The sequence below is a fragment of the Clarias gariepinus genome, chromosome 9, assembly GCF_024256425.1.
Source record: "Clarias gariepinus isolate MV-2021 ecotype Netherlands chromosome 9, CGAR_prim_01v2, whole genome shotgun sequence".
Classification (NCBI taxonomy): Eukaryota; Metazoa; Chordata; class Actinopteri; order Siluriformes; family Clariidae; genus Clarias; species Clarias gariepinus.
Genome location: NC_071108.1, coordinates 27,620,680 through 27,640,074, shown reverse-complemented (window position 1 = coordinate 27,640,074; position 19,395 = coordinate 27,620,680). Strand labels below are relative to the sequence as shown.

The window sequence follows — 19,395 nt, the reverse complement described above, 5'->3', positions numbered from 1 at the left end:
GAAACATGTGGAAATGGCTTGGAGTGAGGTCAGGACTGTACAGGGGATATGGCAATAACGCTTCATCTGTAATGTGCAAATGGTGTTTGTGAATGATTTATTGTGTACAGTTCCCACAGAGAAATGCGTCTCTGGCAACAAATTATCTGCCGATTTTTAAGGCTCAGGAAAAGGAAACAACTGCAGCTGTAGCTAAACCTTACTTAAGCAAAATCTACAAAATTTGGTGCATACATTAACATAAAACTATGAATGTCTATTTCTTGCATGTCTGTCCATGTACAGAAAACAAAAGGCCACCCTTATATAATAAACTTTATTCTTATATTTTAAAGTGGCTGAGTATCCCAATGCACAAAATGAAACATAAAAATAGCAATTGTATATTACAGTGAAAGGTAGCAGTGCTGGGTTAGGCACAAATCAGGAACATGAAACAATTAGTATTAAAAAAATTAACATTTAGTACATTGTTGCATAGGAATATGAACTGTTACTGTCTGGACTTATAGTACGGTGATACTATAATATGATATAAGCAGCGAAAACAGTAAAATTTTTTACTGTAAACAAAAGAAATGTGGAAAATCAAGCATGGTCCATCTGTCCCATGCACAAGGTTAAATTATCAAAATACCCTACAGAGTTATGTCAGATTTTCTTTGGTACAACCTTTAACATAAAAACATAAAGGTGCAGTATCTTTTACTGCTGTCAACATATCCAGATGAACTTTTAGCTAAATTAGACGCGAGTGTAGTTTGAGTAAATAATACGCAACACTTTTTCAAGGAAAGGTTACCAAGTTTTTCTACATTCCACATCTCCCCATATCCATGTGCATGTTCACCTCTAGGTGGCGCAAACTAGCCAAGAGAACTGACGATTATCTCTGCTCATAGATTATGATTTGATCACCTGAAAACCATCCATAACTCAGTTCCTGCAATGCTCAGATGTGCATTTTAAGCATACTTTTCTTCAGGCATGATTGGCCATAATTTAGCTAAATAGTCTGGTGTTAGTGTTGATATGGGGTCTGTGCCCTAAACAAATCTATATGGCAAACATAATACCAGTTGGATATAAAACCCCTCATTCAACAAGACATCAATACTGTTGGGGGAAAAAGGTTTGGTGTTTGTGGCCTGTTTTTCTTTATAATATTTATTTTTCTTTCTTCAGCTTGCATTTAAACCATGTATCTGTTACTATGACTTTTCTGGAGAAAGAAAAAAAATATTTACAAGCACAAAGTCTAAGAAAAGAATTTGCAAACCACCCTTACTCTGTCTTTACAGTTCAGTTGTAAATATAAAGTTTGGTGTGGTTTCACCATAAGAAATCTCAGAACAGTCTGAGTTACTCAAATGAACGTGATGTGATCTCACTTGCACTCAGATTTAAAGCTACAGTCTGCTGTGAGCTCTAAATGGACAATGGCCATGCTCTGTCTAAACAAATGTAAGCTCTCTTTGGCCTGTAATCCATGTGAGAACCTGATGAACCCCAAATCATCCACTGAAGGTCTTAGCAAAGACATTCTTTGCTCCTCAAATCAGTGACTCTTTACGTCTCTACACGTCTTTAAAATGAGCTACAGGAGTCTACTTGATTGTCCTCTTTGCACAAGGCTAAAATCCATGGGTGCCTTTCATATGCAATAAAACAAAAAAATATAGTAACTGTAACATCATTCATTTAATGACATAACACTGAGTGTAAATGGAATATCTGAAACAAACATTATTACATATAAACCTGTAACGTGAGCCATGTTAGATTTCAGTAAAGGTAGTTAATGCTGCTAATATTTACTTCTTGCCAGTAGTCCCTCACTCAGAAGGCCAAGTCTTTCTAGGACTGGATGGACTCCGAGGACTTGCTCTGGGGGACACCTAAAACATAAAAACAAGATATATAACTAATTTCACGCAACACAAGAACCTAATTAGAAGCTTTAACTGTATACTTTTTAGCAGTATTTTGAGGCATTTGTGGTAGTGTTTGTCTGAGCAGCATACAGCCTTGAGTCTAGGTTTGCAAAATAAACTCAAGATTAGGTTGGACTTAAAATGCCTGGTTGAATTAAGGATCGCAAATGTTATCCCTAATTAATAAGCAGCTTATCAACCAGACTAATTAACCATACAGTGAGTGTCAGGTTTGCAGATGTCCCCAACAATAAACATACAATAATTATAAATTGCATTATATTGTATTAATTAAAAGAATTGTAATTAAGGTCTAAATGCTGGGGTGTAAGCCAAGGAATAAAATGCTTTAAGTTGTGCTGTTGCTGATCAAAAATAATCAGCCTTACAGTAGCAAGTGTCCCTGAAAAGTCCACTTTTTGTTAGGCCCACCACACCACCCCATAACAGCATGTGCCAATGTGTTCAATTCCTTAACTATTGAACAGATCATTTTAATAACAGATAGATTACCTTTAAAGGCATAGTTTAAGGTTTTGAAGTCTGTCATCAATCAAAATTGGGTTGCATAGAAGTACATTACAATCGGGCTTGGTTATTATAAATGCATCTGCTCTTTACAGTTCAGTTGTAACTCGTGAAGATTGTCAACCGGAACGCAGGTATAACATAAGTTACTGAAGCCAAATTCTACAACCTCTATTCTGGGCAAAAATGAAAGAGTTAAGTTTTTACTAAATACACCTTAAGATACCTAAAGATTGGTTTTCTAAAGATACAAACTTTGTTTAGCTCAGTGGGACTGCAGAGGCATCATATGAGTCTTAGCGGAATTTTGGAGTGCATTTTTGCAGGGAATGAGGATTGTTGAGTTTGCCCCACATTACTTACGTTGTAGTTGTGATCCAAATGACAAACTTTACAGTCGGTGTGCAGAACAGGAAAATTTATAACAACCGAGACCTATTGCATCGTACTTCGGGGTTTAAAAAAAAAAAAAAAAAACTATCCCTTTAAAGTGTCCATTGTACAATTATGAAATTTGAGACATGAGTAAAACATGATCATGTGCAGGTGTGATAGACTACTTACATCAGCTTGAGCTTTAGAGTAGTTCATGTGGGCATAAAGTAACACTGCAATGTCATTGTGGGATGCCTCCAGGGCAATGGACAGGGCATTGCTTCCATCCTAAAATCAAGAAGCAAGAAAGATTAAATTTCTTCTAATTTGCTCAAAATGTATAAACAGAAATCAAACGAACAACAACTAGACATATTTTACACGACACTGCTGCTCCTGAACACAAACTTTAATGTAAGCCTGATTTCAATAAACAAATAAGACTTGAGCTCTTGCAGTACAGTCATCCTGCACAGCAAGCAGTGCACTTACGTTGTCTACAATAGCAATGTCGCATCCAGGCTGCTCAAGCAGAAGAGATACGATCTCGGCACGCCCGTGCTCGCTGGCACACATGAGGGCTGTCGAGCCCTCGTCATCTTGTATGTTCACATTGGCACCGCACTCGAGTAGTGCTCGCACCATCTCCTGCCTTCCATGGCTCACTGCCAGCATAAGCGCAGTCTGACCAGCCTAGACAAAAACAAGCCACAAAAGATGCAGCACAAAAAAAAATAAAACGTAGCTTGTGTAAGTGATAAGCAGTGGATCTTATTTGGATAGTGATGAGAGGTTTTAAGCCACAGTAAGGAGACAGATTTTAAACAAGCCTTGAGTAGAGACTCACCTGACTTGCCTTGGCATTGACATTGCCCAGACTGAATAGCTTCTTGACTACCAGAAAGTCTTTCTCTTCTTTCACTGCTGATAATGCTGCTAGCATCACAGCAGTATATCCTGCCTTGTTCTGTTTATCCACACTGCATACACCTAGAAAACACATAATATAAAAATTAATAAACAGAAAACGTCCACTAGAATAATCTAGAACTATGCGGTGTTTAAAAGCACAAGAACCTGTGTCAAGTAGGAGTCCCACTATGGTGAAGTTGGAATGGGAGACACTGTAATGCAAAGCTGTGTTTCCATTGCCATCGGTCATGTTGACTATGTGCCGCACCAGGCCAGGGGAAAGCTCAGAGAAAGCCATTAGGTAGTTGGAAACTCGGGACGGTTGTGCCGTCTTAGCGCTGGACACTCTGAACCATTCCAGCTGCACAGTGTGCGTGCTGGAGAGCTGCAAGAGTTACATCACTTCTTTAATATTTTGACACTTAGAAACAGAAACCAAGTGGTATTTCCATGTAACTTTATAGACAGTTGGCCTACCAGTTCTTTACTTTGTGGTGCTTTGGCATCGTCATTCAGGTGGTTCTTTAAAATCAGGCAAGCCTCGCGCATTTTTGAACTCAGTTCAAACCTGCAAGAAAGTGCCTGGCATGTTTAAAGCGAAGATAACAAGCAAAGCATTTTGAGCATTCACTGGTGTTACATGTGGATTACAGAATAAAACAGAACAACACAAGAGGGTCCTTATCTAACTCCACAGGCCTGAACAGATAGCTTTCATTTCTATCACACATTAGTCACAGGAACAGCATGGTGTTCCAAGGGCAACATTTTTGGGTCGCTCCTTATCCACTTATAAAATGTAAGAGGTGCACAGTAAAAATAGCTCTTTATAAATAGGGAAAATATTTAGCTATGGCTGTGTGGCTTATAAATCTGCTTAAAAATTAAATTGCTTTCCTCTTGCTTTCATTTGATCAGATTTACTGTCATTTTTAAAATATATATTTAAATTAAGTATTTTTTTCTCTCTTTTTTGTTCTCAATACTAACACATTAGGAAAACTAAAGAAAGAGAAAAGAAAACTTACATAATTCTTATGATTGTGTAAAGCTGCTTTGCGAAAATGACAATTGTTAAAAGCGCTATACAAATAAAATTGAATTGAAATTAAATTGAAATTAAAAGATGTTCCAACCTGTTGAACAAATTTTGGAAGGGTTAAATAGGTTGCATCACTAACTGGTATGTCACATTTATATGTTACATTCTTAAGCAAAATAATTATCTATAATAAACCTACTTTTCCTTCAGTACTTCAGCCTGGTCCTTAACATCGTCTTTTATAGCTGCTACATTTTCATCACTATCGCTGTCCTCCAAATTAATGTTCCTTTCTTCATCAGAGGTATCCACTAGAGCTGCACCCTCTTCCTCACTGCTGTCTGAGCCCCCGCCAGCCTCACTTTCATCAGAGGAGCTGCCATCATCCTCCTCCTCTTCCTCCTCGCTAGATGTTGACTCGTACCTAAACCAAATAGCAAATTATACAAGAAATCTTTATGCAGTTGTAGGTATTGTCAATACCTTTATGCTAACTAGTAGAAAATCAACTTACCCTCCATTAAGAATTCCTACAAATTTTAAGCTTTTCTTGCCACCGCTGCAAGCAGTACTTGAGCCACTCCCATCCTTTCTCTTCATGATGGATTTCAGGGGGCCGGTAGCTTTCATTGGAAACATTGAATTCAAATCATCCATCTCTCATAAATCAACCACTTGACACAAGATGCTTTGCTTATACTCACCATCAGCAGAGACAGACTGTTCCTGATTATCATTTTTGTCAGCGTTTAAAAGATCTTCCCACTGAATGCCTGTGTCGACCTGGATTACGGCCATCTTTTTATCTGATGATTCCACAAAGTCCGTTTGAATGCTTTGATCCATTTTTATTGCTGGAAAGTCAGCACTGGAAACCCCAACCCCAACAGAGGTTTTGGAACAAAGTTCAGTTTCCACTAGCACATCAACTGTCTCTGGTTTAACAAGTGTCTCTTTTTCTAACATGATCTTTGACGTTCTTGCCATCTCCAGAGCCTTTAGCTCCTCGAGGTCCTGATTGGCCTGGGATAACCTTCTCTCAAGGAGATGGACAGACTCTTGCTGACACTTAATGGTCTCTTGAAGGTTTTCTATTTCTTGTTCGGTCTCACTTGACAACCCAAGTAACGATTCCATTACCCAGACCGCCACTTCTTTTGTTGAGATCTCAGCCTGAACAACTTCATCACAGACAGGCACTGGCTCAGTTTCCATGCCTCTGTGACAGACATCCACAGCAGCTTCAACAGCTGCATCTTTCAAATCCTGAACAATTTTAAATGGAAGGTCATTACCTACAGCTATAGATCTTTTCTCTATCACCATTACATTTTCACAAGACCTCCTGTCCTGACTTGTACAACTAGGTTCTAAAGATGATGACAAGGGTGCAGGTTCTACCAGAGCACAGTTTTTTGCATTAACAAGAGCAGTAACTTCTTCTGTTTTCTTTTGAAGGGCTATGAGCAACCTATCCTTTTCATCACGCAGCATGGACACTTCTCTTTCAAGTGCTGGTACCCCCTTAACTTTTTCTTCCATCTCCCTGAGCTGTCTAAGGGCGAAAGCCATCTGTTCTCGTACTGTCTGTAGCTGCCCAGGGGGAAATGAAGACGTTCCAGAGATGGAGGCTGGGGTGCTCCTTCCAGAATTCTGAGGACTAAATCTGGTCCAGCTACCAATAGAGGGATTCTGCACAACTGGGGAGATCTGTAATATGTGACTATCTGTAGCGATCTGGGAAGGCATTGAAATGCTGCAATTTGATCCCAATTCTTTTACACTTTCCTTTGGTAGGTCTGAAAGAGGAGACCCTAAACCATTTGGGCAAAGACTCTGCTCTTGCTGTAGGCGACGACTTGTCTCTAGTAACGTTCTCTCCACCCTGGGGTTACGTGGTGGTGGGGGAGGAGGCATTTTTGAACAAGATGTTAGTGTGGGACTGATTGCCAAAGATGGTGACAGTGATTGTGACCTGCTGGCTGAAGTAACATGGCCTCGAGGAACAGCTTGGGGAAGAGACCGACCATCTTCGCTGGTTGTTGATGCCAATGATTCAGTTGAAGTCCAGCCACTGGTGCGACCCCCAACACTCCTTTGAGAGACTCTGTCACTACGCGATCCTCTCCGAGGGCTCATGTTTGTGCGTCGTAAAGTCTGACCACTTTCTATTTCTTCCACATATTTAAGAAAATCGAGGTCCAGCTGAAATCCATATGGGGTCTGTACGGAATAGGATGCACCATGATCCATTTCTTCTTGAGTTGCGCAGTGAAAAGGGGAACCCAGATCTGCGGTAAAATCAGGTTTGCTATTACTTTTGTGATACACGACCAAGCAGATAGATATCTGTAATGATTACTAATAAAGGTTTAATAAAGGTCTAAAAAAAGCTTAGCTATACCAGCTATGTCAATATGCCTTTACTCAAGTAAAAGCTACATGGCTGGCTGGCAGTGGTTGAGTAACAGTTAATGAATGGCAGTAAATAAACACTGCCATTATTAGGTTAATATTGTGACCCTACTTAGGCCCTACTTTTTTTTTTTTCAGTGAAGGCTATAAAACCAGAACAAGGCTTAAGTATTGAACAATAAGCTGTAAAATAAAGCCTGGGTTTGATTTTTTTTTTTATGAAACTCTCATATATTATAGATTTATTACATATAAAATGAAATCTTTTCAGACATTTTTTGGTTTTAATTTCTATGATTTCGCTACTGGATGCAGTGCCAGTCCCAAGCCTGATAAAATTGGATAAAATGGGAGGGTTGCGTCAGAAAGGCCGCCCGGCGTAAAACCTGTGCCAAGCTTATTTGTGGCAACCCCTTGCTGGGAGAAGCCAAAAGACCAACAACAACTATTTATACAGTATAAATATCGTGTAACTCAGTACATAATTGAGAAAGACTGCAGACCGTCTCTGACACCCTCTTCAAGAATAAGCCATAGGAGACGCTGTGTTAAAGCATATTGATAGAAAGTTGAGTCGAAGTGAAGAGTGTGTTAGGAAAAGGTGCACAAGTGACAGGGATGACCGCAGCCTTAAAGAAATGGTCAAGAAAAGCTGATTCAAAACCTTGGGAGAGCTTTACAAGGAGAGGGGTGAGGCTGAAGCCAGTATTGCTGTATTGTAAATACTTATTTGATTGATATTAAGAACTATTTTATTATTTGCAGAATTTTGATTTTCATAATCAAGTTCAAACAAGATTATATAGTATATGTGGCAGACCACTTTAAATTTAATCTCAAAACCATATACCTCCTACCTTTCTAAAAGGCAATAGGAATGCCTTAACTGCTAATCAATCATAATTTCCTTAACAAGTTAACAAGAAAAACACCTACCCACTTTGGGGCTTATGTGCACAGACTGTGTCATCTTTTGGAATTTTCTGGTGCCCCTCCAGAAGTCACTTCAGGACCTGTGAAAAGCAAGGACAGATAAATTACACATTGAAGGTAAACACCCAGGGGGGAAAATGTTCAGGCTGAGGTGTGAGAAAACGCTGTGTCTAACATCTGTAAGTAACTGACTGAGTAACATAAACAATATTTTAGTTAAATTGGCACCTTTGGTCTAAAATTATCTGTATGTATATACTGTGGTCATTTGTCTGTACAGTACAAGCAACATCCGAAAGGAATCATGAAAGCAGGTTGGCTGTACTGAAAAAATATTCCCCTAGAGTATCACATAATTCTAAATCATATCACTGATTAATAAGGACTGTCATTTCATTATCATTCACCTGGTTAAACAGCATCTACTCTCACATAAACATCAATCAAATTAATAATAACTAGTGCTCCACAATTTATCACATTAAAAATATCTAATTCTCAGTATAGACCTGCACAATTATTTAGTTACAAATGGCTGCAAGTTATTACAGGTGATATACATATAGTCAGGAATGTGCAGTATGTAGAATAAAATACTTTTAGGTTGATTAAAACATCATTGGTAAACATCCTCTTAATGACATCATTTGTGCCTTCAGTAACATATCACAGTTTAAATCTCAATGTGTCAAAATAATCACAATTTGATTGTGTTTTTTTATCAAAGTGTGATTTAACAATCATCGATTTAAAATTTATTCTGGTTGGTTTATATATTTTTATACATATTATATATTTTTTATATATTATTAATGTTTTTCAATAATTTTTTTATTAAAGCCTAATTGAAATGATGGAAAGCATTTTTTCTCCTGATGATTTATTTTTTTACTTTAAATATGGGACCTCATCAGACACAGTCCACTCTGAAAGCGTGTCTGCAATAGGCATGCCATAGAGTAAAGCAAGACTTGTTACAAATTTAGCCTAGATAGTTAATGTTAAGCATAATAGAATTAGTTTATCGCACCAGGACTGATTTCTGTCAAGTCATCTCCTGCCAGTCAGTATTTCAGTTTAAGGAGGTTTGAGACAAAACAGCAACAGCGCAATGCACACCACATAAACCTGGTGTTGTCCTAGAGGACAACGCGGAAAAAAAGACATCCATTTTTCACCACTGTCAATTATTGAAAGGTAAGGATAAATATTTTACATGCACATGCATGCATATGAAAGCATTTTCACGTGTGAAGTGGCTGTCTTTTCCAAGCTAAGGTCTGCACACCGTTGCTTGTTGGCGCATATCAAACATAAAATAGACTAGAGAGAGATGTAGTGCAAGTTCATTTAACCTTAAAGAGGTGAAAACGCAAGCTGACCTGATGGCTGTTACCACAGTCCACTTTCATCATGTTTTTCCCACAACCAGAAAGATAGTACCACTTCATCCTGTCATCAACTTTATCAACACTGGGAGGAGGGGTTGACTATAAGCACTGCATAGTGAAAATTGTTTAAAGTGGTATCGATGCAAAAGTATCAGAGCTACAGTATTAATACAAGTATAATAAGTATGAGCAGATTGGAGCAGTAAGAGACCAAGACCCAATAGCAGTACATGCCTATTAATAGCTGATTTATGCTACTTAATTTTTCATCTCTCTCTAGTATTTTTGTGCTCACAAACACGAGAAATTGATAATCGGTGTAAGAGTGTGTGTTTGTGTATGTGTGCGCATGTGTCGCACTGGAAAAACTCCCAAACTTCCTGATGGCCAATTTGCCATGAAATCACTACATAAACAGTCATGCTCAGTTGCATCTCAGTCCTACAACAGATTAGAGTCCCATCCAGGATGTATTCATTCCCTGCACCCAGTGTTCCCGTATACACTCCAGATCCATCAAGATCCTGACCAAAAGTCAAAATCTTCCTGAAGACAAATGAATGAACATAATCCAAACCATTTTCCATGAGTCTGTGAATGAATGTTTTCCATGTACTGTTTCATTAAAATCCTTAATGAGACGAAAGAGAAAGCAAACATCAACCTTTTAAGTACAGCCCGAGATTTTTCTACTCCCAGCTGGAATGAAGTACGGTGGAACCTTGGATTACGAGCATAGTTCATTCCGGAAGTGGGCGCAAGAGAGAGAAAAAACATTGGCTCAGTCGGAATCACTTGACGCTCGCCGTTAAGACAAGAACTGCATGCGTGATACATGATACTCGGTACTCGTAACCAAGACTTGCTCGATTTTCAAGTCAAAATTTATTAAAAATCTTTGCTCGTCTTGCGGAACACTCGCAAACCGCATTACTCGTAATTCAAGGTTCCACTGTAATTAACAGATCCTTCTCTGAAGTTTTAGTTAAAAAAAAACTTTTTTTTAATCTATGAGGTCTTTATCACCGACTTTAAAATAACATGAAGGTGCATTTTTGCTTTTGCACTAATCCGCACTGCTTTAATATATTTTATATATATATATAAATATTCTTTTGGCAGATAAAAAAACTAATTCATCACAGCTTGCTGAGTTCTTTCACCTTTTCCTAATAAACACTACACTTTTTGCTTGTTTCAGAGGACTGGAAAGAGTCAGTCATGGAACCCCCCACCCACACAGTCAGAAAAAACACAGACGAGATGTAGAGGAAGGGGGGAAGCATGTTATGCAGGCAGGTCTGTTTTTGGACAGCCCTAGGCACATTCCAGCACTACTTCCCGCTCACATCCTGCTAATGTGACCAGGCTTCGACTTGTAACTTGTGCACAGACAGAGCGTAGGTGGCTGTAAAAAAATAATACAGAAAAAGATGAATGGGCAAACACTATTAAGCCTTTGGAGGTGGAGAGAATTAAGATGACTGCACTGCAAATAATCAGAATAATTCAGAACCGTACCTTTTCTTGTGCATCAATGCAGAATTATGCTTTGTTACTTAAGCAGACCTAGGTTCGTGACCTCCCTTGCTGCTCTAGATCTGGAGTCATTCACGCTTGACTACGCTACCCTGTGTCAGCTTGTTTCCTGAACTATCAGCTTGCCGAACACCCAATCTTGCTATCTTTGAGGAGACGTCTCACAGTGTTTACAAAGCCTGGTGATAAGTGCCTAATTACAGGGAAGAAAAAGGGAGAGAGAAAAAAAAATAAAAGAAAAAAAAAATCACATTCCTCACAGCCCCCTATTTAACATCACATGAGGGTGGAAGTTTCACACACAAAAAAAAAGTTTAGAAATACTCCGGATATCTGTGCTTCACAGGTTGCTGCAGATGATGCTGACCATTGTTAAAAACCCACCATTTTGAAATCAGGCTCTGCTCGTGACGTCACTCCATTACACATATTCGGCTTATTGGTTCATTGTGAGTCATGTTTTCAAAACATGACCTCATGGTACCCTCCCTCCCATTTCCCCTAGAGGGATGTTGTCAATCGGGCAGTACGAGTCGGGGCATGTATCAAACGTAACAGCTTAAAGTACTTAAGCAATGACTGACCACAAACAGTTTTAATCTGTGCTGTTGTACAAAGCCCAGAAACACGAGGATGGACATTTTATGGTATTATACACTCCATTTCAACCTTTCTCAACAACAAATCTGCAGTTTCCTGACGGGAAGTGGATTTGATAATGCCCCTGGGACGCCCCCCATTGTCTTAAAAGCTGTTACGGACAAGCAACTGATCACTGGACCACAAGATGTTTCCTTTAAACCACAGAGAGATATATAAACAAGGAAACGAAGCACACAAATCACAGTTGCATGCCGTCACAACCCAGGATCAGCTGATTTTTCCCGTAAAAAACACTGTATCTAATTACATTTCCACCACAGAGTATCCGAGTAATCCGACAGTGTGGGTTAATTTTCCGTAACAGCATGGTTTATATTAATGCCTCCCGTTTACTTTCATCCTATGGCACAGAATGCAACTACATAACCTACTTATGAATCTTTAATATTTTTCGCTTAATAAATCACAATAAGCATAGGAGTCCATTTCCTAACACATATTTCTCACAAGCCTGACAATCAAAAAGCAATGCCTTCAAGCATGTAGTCTTCATACAACGTCTTAAAAAAAAAATAATTTTCTATCCAACACAGCACAAGGACACATTGAACACCATATAATGAACCATTATGCTCCTTCCTTGACAAACATTCTGAAGTCTCCTTGTTCTGCCTTCTACAAAAAGAACTGAAAGTAGTACAGAAGATAAGGATGAAGAAAAAACTTCAGAATTCATAGAAAAGTCATACTTTATTATATTCCTCAGTCAATAAACACTTCGCACACAGAGATAAGCTTTAAGCACCAACATGAAATTATGCACAGAAGAATTCCTAAGTTATAAATGGTGGCATTAATAGAGAAAAGTGTTCAAAAGTTAAAAGTATACTAAATGCCACAGAGGCAAGACTCTAACGTGCGTGAAGTAAAAATGCACATTAACAGCACAATCACATGCCAAGATCCTCAGCAAGGGTAACCAAAGTAGGACTCGAAGGAGGAGAACATTCACTTTTGGGAGTAAGCATGCCATTAGATTGTACAGCCATACCGTACCATCCAGTAAATAGCACTGATCTAAAGCACTACATAAACTAACTCTAGCATATATATATATATATAAAAATTAGCCTTAGAGAATTTGGTGGGATCGCATTAAGGGTCTGATAAATTCTATGTTAAAATATTGCACATCTTATATCTTAAAATATTGCTGATTCTGTTGGGATAATGCTCTACCGAACATGTTCAAATGCAATTTATTTTTTACTAAACACAAATTCCTGCTTTAAAAGTGTGTCTCACACCAACATTTTGACTGACTGTTGTGGAGAATTCCATTAAGCACATTCTGTTGAGTGTTATCATAATGCAAGGTCGGTAAATTCAGAGCGAGACCTGTAGACACAACAGTAACAATCTTCCCAACACACAGTAGCAGGTGGCTGGGATTATTCTAGTTGTCTGGAGAAACCAGTTGTAATTCATTAGAGTAAGTAAGCAATAAAAGTTATCGATTGCCAATTAACAAGAGAATAACAACACTTTTTTTTTTCTTGCACTTAACAATGTGCAAGTTATTAGTGAAAAGAAAAAGTAACCACTGTTCCTCGAACTAGTGTTTGAGGAACAGCATTTACATTCAAACTCACATCTGAAACATGGATACAAAACCTTATTTTTGTTTCTTACATTGTTTCCTTTTCAACTGATTCATTGCTTTTTGCATTGTGCATCAATTACAGCCACACTCCTGTATTCTTCCAGCACCTCATTCAGAAACTTGAGGGAGGCCACGTGAGACTACATGACTCTTTATCCACCTTGGAGCTGCACCAGCTCGGTGTTCAAGATAAAAAAGTAGCTCATAAAAGCTTATAAATAAACCTGACCTATGCGAGTTCTAAAATTAATAATACTTTAACTCTTACATGCACATACAGTATACACATACATGCAGTGCCAGTTAAATTCATTGGATTTATTTTTCTACATTTAGTTGTTTTTAAAATACAAAGGTTTCGAGGAGAAGAGACATGTTCATTTAGAGTTACCAGCCTCAAAAATAACCAATTGACAGCACCTTAGGTTAGAGCCATTATGAAGGTTTTACAGAGCATAAGTAGCAGATACATCTCAATATCACCTTTTCTGGGGAGATTATTGCATATTTTGGATAGCGTTCAGCATTGTTTTACAAATACAGGAAAGACCATGGAATTAAAAGGTGTGTGCAAACTTGCAATTCGTAATGTATATATATATATATATATATATATATATATATATATATATATATAGACACAAGCGCCTTTAACTTGGCTTCCCTAAAATTATTATTTTTATTTTTTATTTTATTTCACTCTGTACAGTAGATCTTGATTCATTGTTCACTGCATGTTTAATTTAAATTTGATGCCTATGACAGGGAACTGAAGCGTATCTTATATGACACATAAATAAGTTTATGACCTATAAATAAGGGATAAGTGAGTGGGAACATGTTTCCCCTTGGCAGACTGATTATCTGCATTCATTCCACAGCTTTCCATTTTTGCACATTACAACACCCTGTTGCTGATTATTTCCCTTTAACAGTACAACAGTGAGTTATTTCTCACTTATTATGTTTCTAATATACTAAAATTAGATAAGTACTACAATTGTAATTGACACATACAGTATATGCAGTATTTTCACCGTGTATACTAGATATGATGCAATATATTAAATCCATTCTACAACACGCATCAAGATACAGACTGACATTATACTGAGAAATAGAATATTCCATTTTTAATATGTTTTACTTTGTAATAATGACATATTGAATGCAAAAATACTACATTGTACTGTAAGAATATCGCATTATGGATATCCTTCTGTGTCATGGATGTAATTCTTCACAACTTTACTAATACAAAAACACAGTGTGGTTAATTGTGCCTTCAAAGACTGAGAAACAAATGAATGTCATCACTGATCGTACTGCTGTCTGTGACGTCCACCTGAAAAGTGAACCGGCAATCAGGACTATACACCAGGTTTTAGGGCATAATTGAACCAGCCAGAGTGAAAGCTGAAGTGCACATAAAAATGCCAAGTTGTGGTAACAGCTTAGTGTATTAGAGAAGGCAGAGCTCAAAATTAATATTAAAACACTAAATATTAAAAATATTAAAAGTGAAACTCAAAGATGCTAAATTTCTTTCACCGGTGTTTCGTTACATAAATATTTAGCTGACTGTTGCTTTCTGTGTAAATGATTACATTAGAATAGGCGTTCCCAAAATAAACGTCAATTAATTGACAAATATGATCTTGAGGAAAAACTAACAATTCCTTCTTTTATATGATTCATTTATTTTACAAGTCGCTATTCTAATTATTTATTCTATGATGACAGATACAGTACTTTGAAATCTTGCTGTCAGTTACACTAACACAAACCACATTTAAAGGGAGGGGGTTTTGCTATTTTAGTCCTTTTCCATATCCTGATATGTCACACCAGCTTAGGAGTTCATCAGTTAAAATGGACAAATTCCATCTATTGTCTTCCCCTTGTTAGTTCCTCGATAACATCAAGTGACCCGGTGGTACAACGAAAGTCAAGCAAATTCACATTTCAAAAATACGCAGAAATGATCAGTTATCAAATATGCTACAAGTGACGACAATAAGTGTGAAAGTTATGCAAGTGTCCACTTATGTTTCTGACTTATAATTACATCTAAATATTCCAACAACAAAAATTGGGGCAGGATAGGAAAGATTTAGGGTTCCAAAAAAAAAGATAAGTTCTGCACTAGAATATTACACATTACATAGAGAACTTTTTTGTTCTCTACAGTCTCATCTTATATTAAAATATTACAAAGTAAACTTTGTTGACTGTTAAGTCCATTTGCTCGTTGTTAGATTCAGTCTCTTAATCTTCTGATCTGTAGCATAATGCCTTTACTGCACAGTAGCCTTGAAACTGAAAAGACTAGTCTACTTTCAGGAGCAACCATTCTTCCTACACAAATATCACAAGTATTTTTGCTTATTTCCAATTTCTTGGTCTTGTGAGTGGTGCTCTTTGTAATATTGTGCTACCAGAAACCACAGAATGCACCCAATGACACGTCAGACAACAGAATTTAAACATGCTTTAACTGTCTGTGGGCACAAACCAGACACATGCAATTCTAGAGTTATGGCTCTAAAACCTAGCATTACAGCTGTGAATCTTGAACTCAACGAATTGTAAAGTGTTTTTGGAATGACTAATCACTTGAAAGGACTAAAATAAGAATTTAAAAAATGAAAAAAAAAAAAAAGACAAAAACTGCCCCCCTCACCCATTCTGCAGCTGTTTTAAACGATATAGTACGACAGGCTAACACTGGTTTCATAAAAATGCAGTCACAGCAGTTAATACGCACACACTAATAGGCTTAAACATAACTACCATTTTTCCTACCTTTGCTATTTCCCCCTGAAAGCTTTTCTGACATAAGGTGGATGTTTGATGGGGGCAAAATCAGAATAAACATGTCCTTGTTTTACAAACCTGTACAACACATACTTCTTACTTTCACTAATATGCAGACACTGCTTGAGTAATGTACTTTATCAGAAAGCTGAAGTGAAATGTGTCTGATAGATAAGTTAATGCCAGGAAGTTAAAAATACAAACATTTAACTATGGGTAGGGCATGGGTAAAAATAGTTGTCCAAATGCCCAATATTTCACAATTACTTTTCCCATCAGTAAACATGGAAATTATTACTGCAAAAACTTTAAAAAAGCTTCTCCTGTAAAAGACGGGAGGTATACAGCCTGCTAAAGCAAGGAGAAAATATACAAGACCTGAGAGTATACCTTGCTCCATGTACACAGAAGCAGACATTTCAGTGACACTAATCAAGGTTACATAGCTACAAAATCAATAAAAGCAGTATGTTCCACTGCTCAATTGCATGAGCCCATGAGAATATCTGCAAAAGTAAAAAGAGTCAGCAAAGTCTATATTTCTTGTCTGAGATGTCACGTGTCCAACACTGCCTGAATGTGTTAATGACATGATTACTAGAATCGTGTGCATGTGTGTGTTTAGGCTTGCTCTCACTGTCACTGTGCCTTTTGCTGCTAAAGTGATTTATGAGCCTTTCTGCTCCAGGTTACATGTATTACTAGGTAGGATTTTGTTCTTTTTTCTTGTAAGATGGAATCAACAAACAGCTTCAGAATTACTGTGCGAATACCAACATTGAGGTCGAACACTCACTTTGTCCGCTTGGTCTGTCAGTGACTCTAGTGGTTTAGTAGGGAAAAATAAATTGGTGGAATCTCTTCTTGTATCAACTGTTGTCCGAAACATTTGAGTATGTTTCTGGCCCCAACACACCCACTTAAACACAGGAAGTGATGTTAATAAGCAGATTAGTTGGAGGGAAACACTAAAATGAGTAGTCTTGTGAGCTAGTGGTCCAGACTGTTATTTACTAGCCTACAGATGGAAGCCACTTTGCTTAAAAGTAGCTGGCATTTGGTGTAGTAGGTTAGAGAGGCCACCTTACAGCTCCATGGATCGATCCTGTCTGTGCATGTTGTCCACATGGGGTTCCTTTACCTCCCAAAAACATAGCAACAGGCGGATAATTGCACACTTAGGTGCTATGTGTGCACACAGTACACTGCAATCGCCTGGCGTCCCACCCAGTGGTGACACTGTGCTTAATGCAATGGAATACTCATCACAATGTTGTAAGTTTAAATCCCAGGCCTGCCCTAGTTATTCCCTTGAGCAAGATCCTTAACCTTCTACCCCTCACAATATCTCCTGTCTTCAATGCAGGTTGTAAATCACTTCATCGGCCAAATGCAAATGGAGATGTAATTAACTTACTGCAATTGAACCCTTGGGGACCTGAGATGACAGATCCGTCCTCCCCTGCCGAGGGGAAACGCAGGAGAAGGGCAGTGAACCAAGAAGGAACCATAAATAGAATCACAGGACATGAGCCATGTGAAAGATCACGGTTTTTACTTTATCCCTACTTCCAGTCAACATGTTAATCGTATTCATACAGATAATCAGCTTCTTTGTGTGACAAAAAAAATGCACAGCGTTCATCATTTGCTGGAACTTGCATTTGCATGCCAAGTGCACAGGTTTGAAACAGCTCATAATAAGTCAGTGTCCATTGTCTTATCCGGAGAAATGTCTTTCTCTCTCTCTCTCTCTTTGTTTTTAAGCTGTTTTTATGTTTTCCACTATGTGAGAAGACACTCTTGGAGTGCACAAGCTGACAGTAAATTATGGCGTGGTGTATGTGCAATGCCTCAGTGGCTTTTCTTATTTAATGTGTATTAAATGAGGGCGGGTCTCGTGTCTCGCGCACAAATATAACAAGGTCTCGAGACGTCCTTGTTTACTCACAACAACAAATAAATATGATTAAATAAACTATTTTAGTTTTCTACCATTTACTGTTTATAAATAAACAAATAATCTGTAGTCATTCGGTTATTAAACCAATTTACACCGTATTAATCTGAGAGTGTGTTCGGCTCGCTTTAGACTGTTAGAGACTTATTTTTGGAGTTTTTAAGTCCCGGGCAACTTGATAAGGTTTCCCTCCCTGTACGTGAGGAGGTGGCGGGACATTTTCTATTCCCCCGTTAGCTGAGAAGCCGAACCTAAAATAAATTACGTCGACCCATCTATTTCTTTAAAACTTATTTATCAACAGGAATGACCAATAATTCTCATTAGAATAACACGTAGGGATACATGCTCGCGCTCTCGGGCGGGTAAATGTTCCTGAAGTTAGCGACCAGCTAACACTCCGTCTGGTACAACAACTCTGAAAGGAATATTTAAAAATAATAATAATAATAATCTTACCCACAGGGTGAGTCGTGCCTCGTCGTTTAAAACCAGAATAATTGTGTGTTTCCAGCTCTTTCCAGACGGGAATTAGGCGTACAAGTGGGTTTGTGTTGATTGTGGGCTTCTGATAGACGGAAAGCAGATCCAATCGGGTGGAGCTGAGCTGAAGCGCTGGAGCAGGGAGTGGGATTGTGGCGGTCCATCCCACCGCATGCAGGCGGAGCTGTGGCAATATATCGCTCCCAACCGACACATCGACGATACCTACTCTACTGATACATCGATATCGATGTTTTGACTGATGATTCAAGGCTAGAAAATGTACCATACAAAATAAAAAACATATCTTAAAAGTAATAAATAAATAAATAAATAAATAAATGTAGGCTACTAACAATTATTATTTACATTAAATGTGGTATTTTAGTCAATATCATTAACATTCAAGGTTCAGTTAATGTCAAAGTATTCACCTGGTCCAAGCAATTTTACCTACTGTGACCATCCAGATGTTTTTGGTTGGAAATTACTGTTCAAAGTGACATCCAAGAAAACAAATTTATTTAATTTTCTAATTAGGACCAGTGGTGGCTCAATCGGTGAAGGCTGTGGATTTTCGGCTTACTGATCGGAAGGTTGGGCATCCAAGCTTCAGGACCACCAGGCTTCCACTGTTGAGCTCCTTGATCTATTCTGGGGTACTCTATCCTGGCTGACCCTGTGCTCTGACTCCAGCTTCCTAACTGGGATACAAGATATAAAAAATAATAATTTCACTGTGCTGTAAGGTACATGTGACAAATATTTGAATAATTCATTTTATTCTATTTACTTAAATT

At 38.0% G+C, this 19,395-nt stretch overlaps 1 protein-coding gene across 3 annotated transcripts; it reads right to left on the bottom strand.

Annotated features, from left to right (window-relative positions):
- Window positions 1-1,410: 1,410 nt before the first annotated feature.
- On the bottom strand, window positions 1,411-18,728 carry kank3 (KN motif and ankyrin repeat domains 3). Of its 3 annotated transcripts, none has more exons than XM_053503566.1 (11): window positions 18,572-18,728; window positions 8,143-8,219; window positions 5,496-7,082; window positions 5,306-5,414; window positions 4,991-5,215; window positions 4,227-4,317; window positions 3,915-4,134; window positions 3,685-3,827; window positions 3,330-3,530; window positions 3,027-3,125; window positions 1,411-1,898 (listed from the first exon to the last, which is right to left on the bottom strand). In XM_053503566.1, the coding sequence occupies exons 2-11, from the start codon at window positions 8,174-8,176 to the stop codon at window positions 1,836-1,838; spliced, it is 2,772 nt and encodes a 923-aa protein (XP_053359541.1). In that variant the 5' UTR covers window positions 8,177-8,219; window positions 18,572-18,728; the 3' UTR covers window positions 1,411-1,835. The 3 variants fall into 3 exon arrangements, with proteins under 3 accessions (XP_053359541.1, XP_053359542.1, XP_053359543.1); XM_053503567.1 differs by having other exon boundaries at window positions 18,576-18,728; XM_053503568.1 differs by lacking the exon at window positions 18,572-18,728 and having other exon boundaries at window positions 8,147-8,219.
- Window positions 18,729-19,395: the final 667 nt, after the last annotated feature.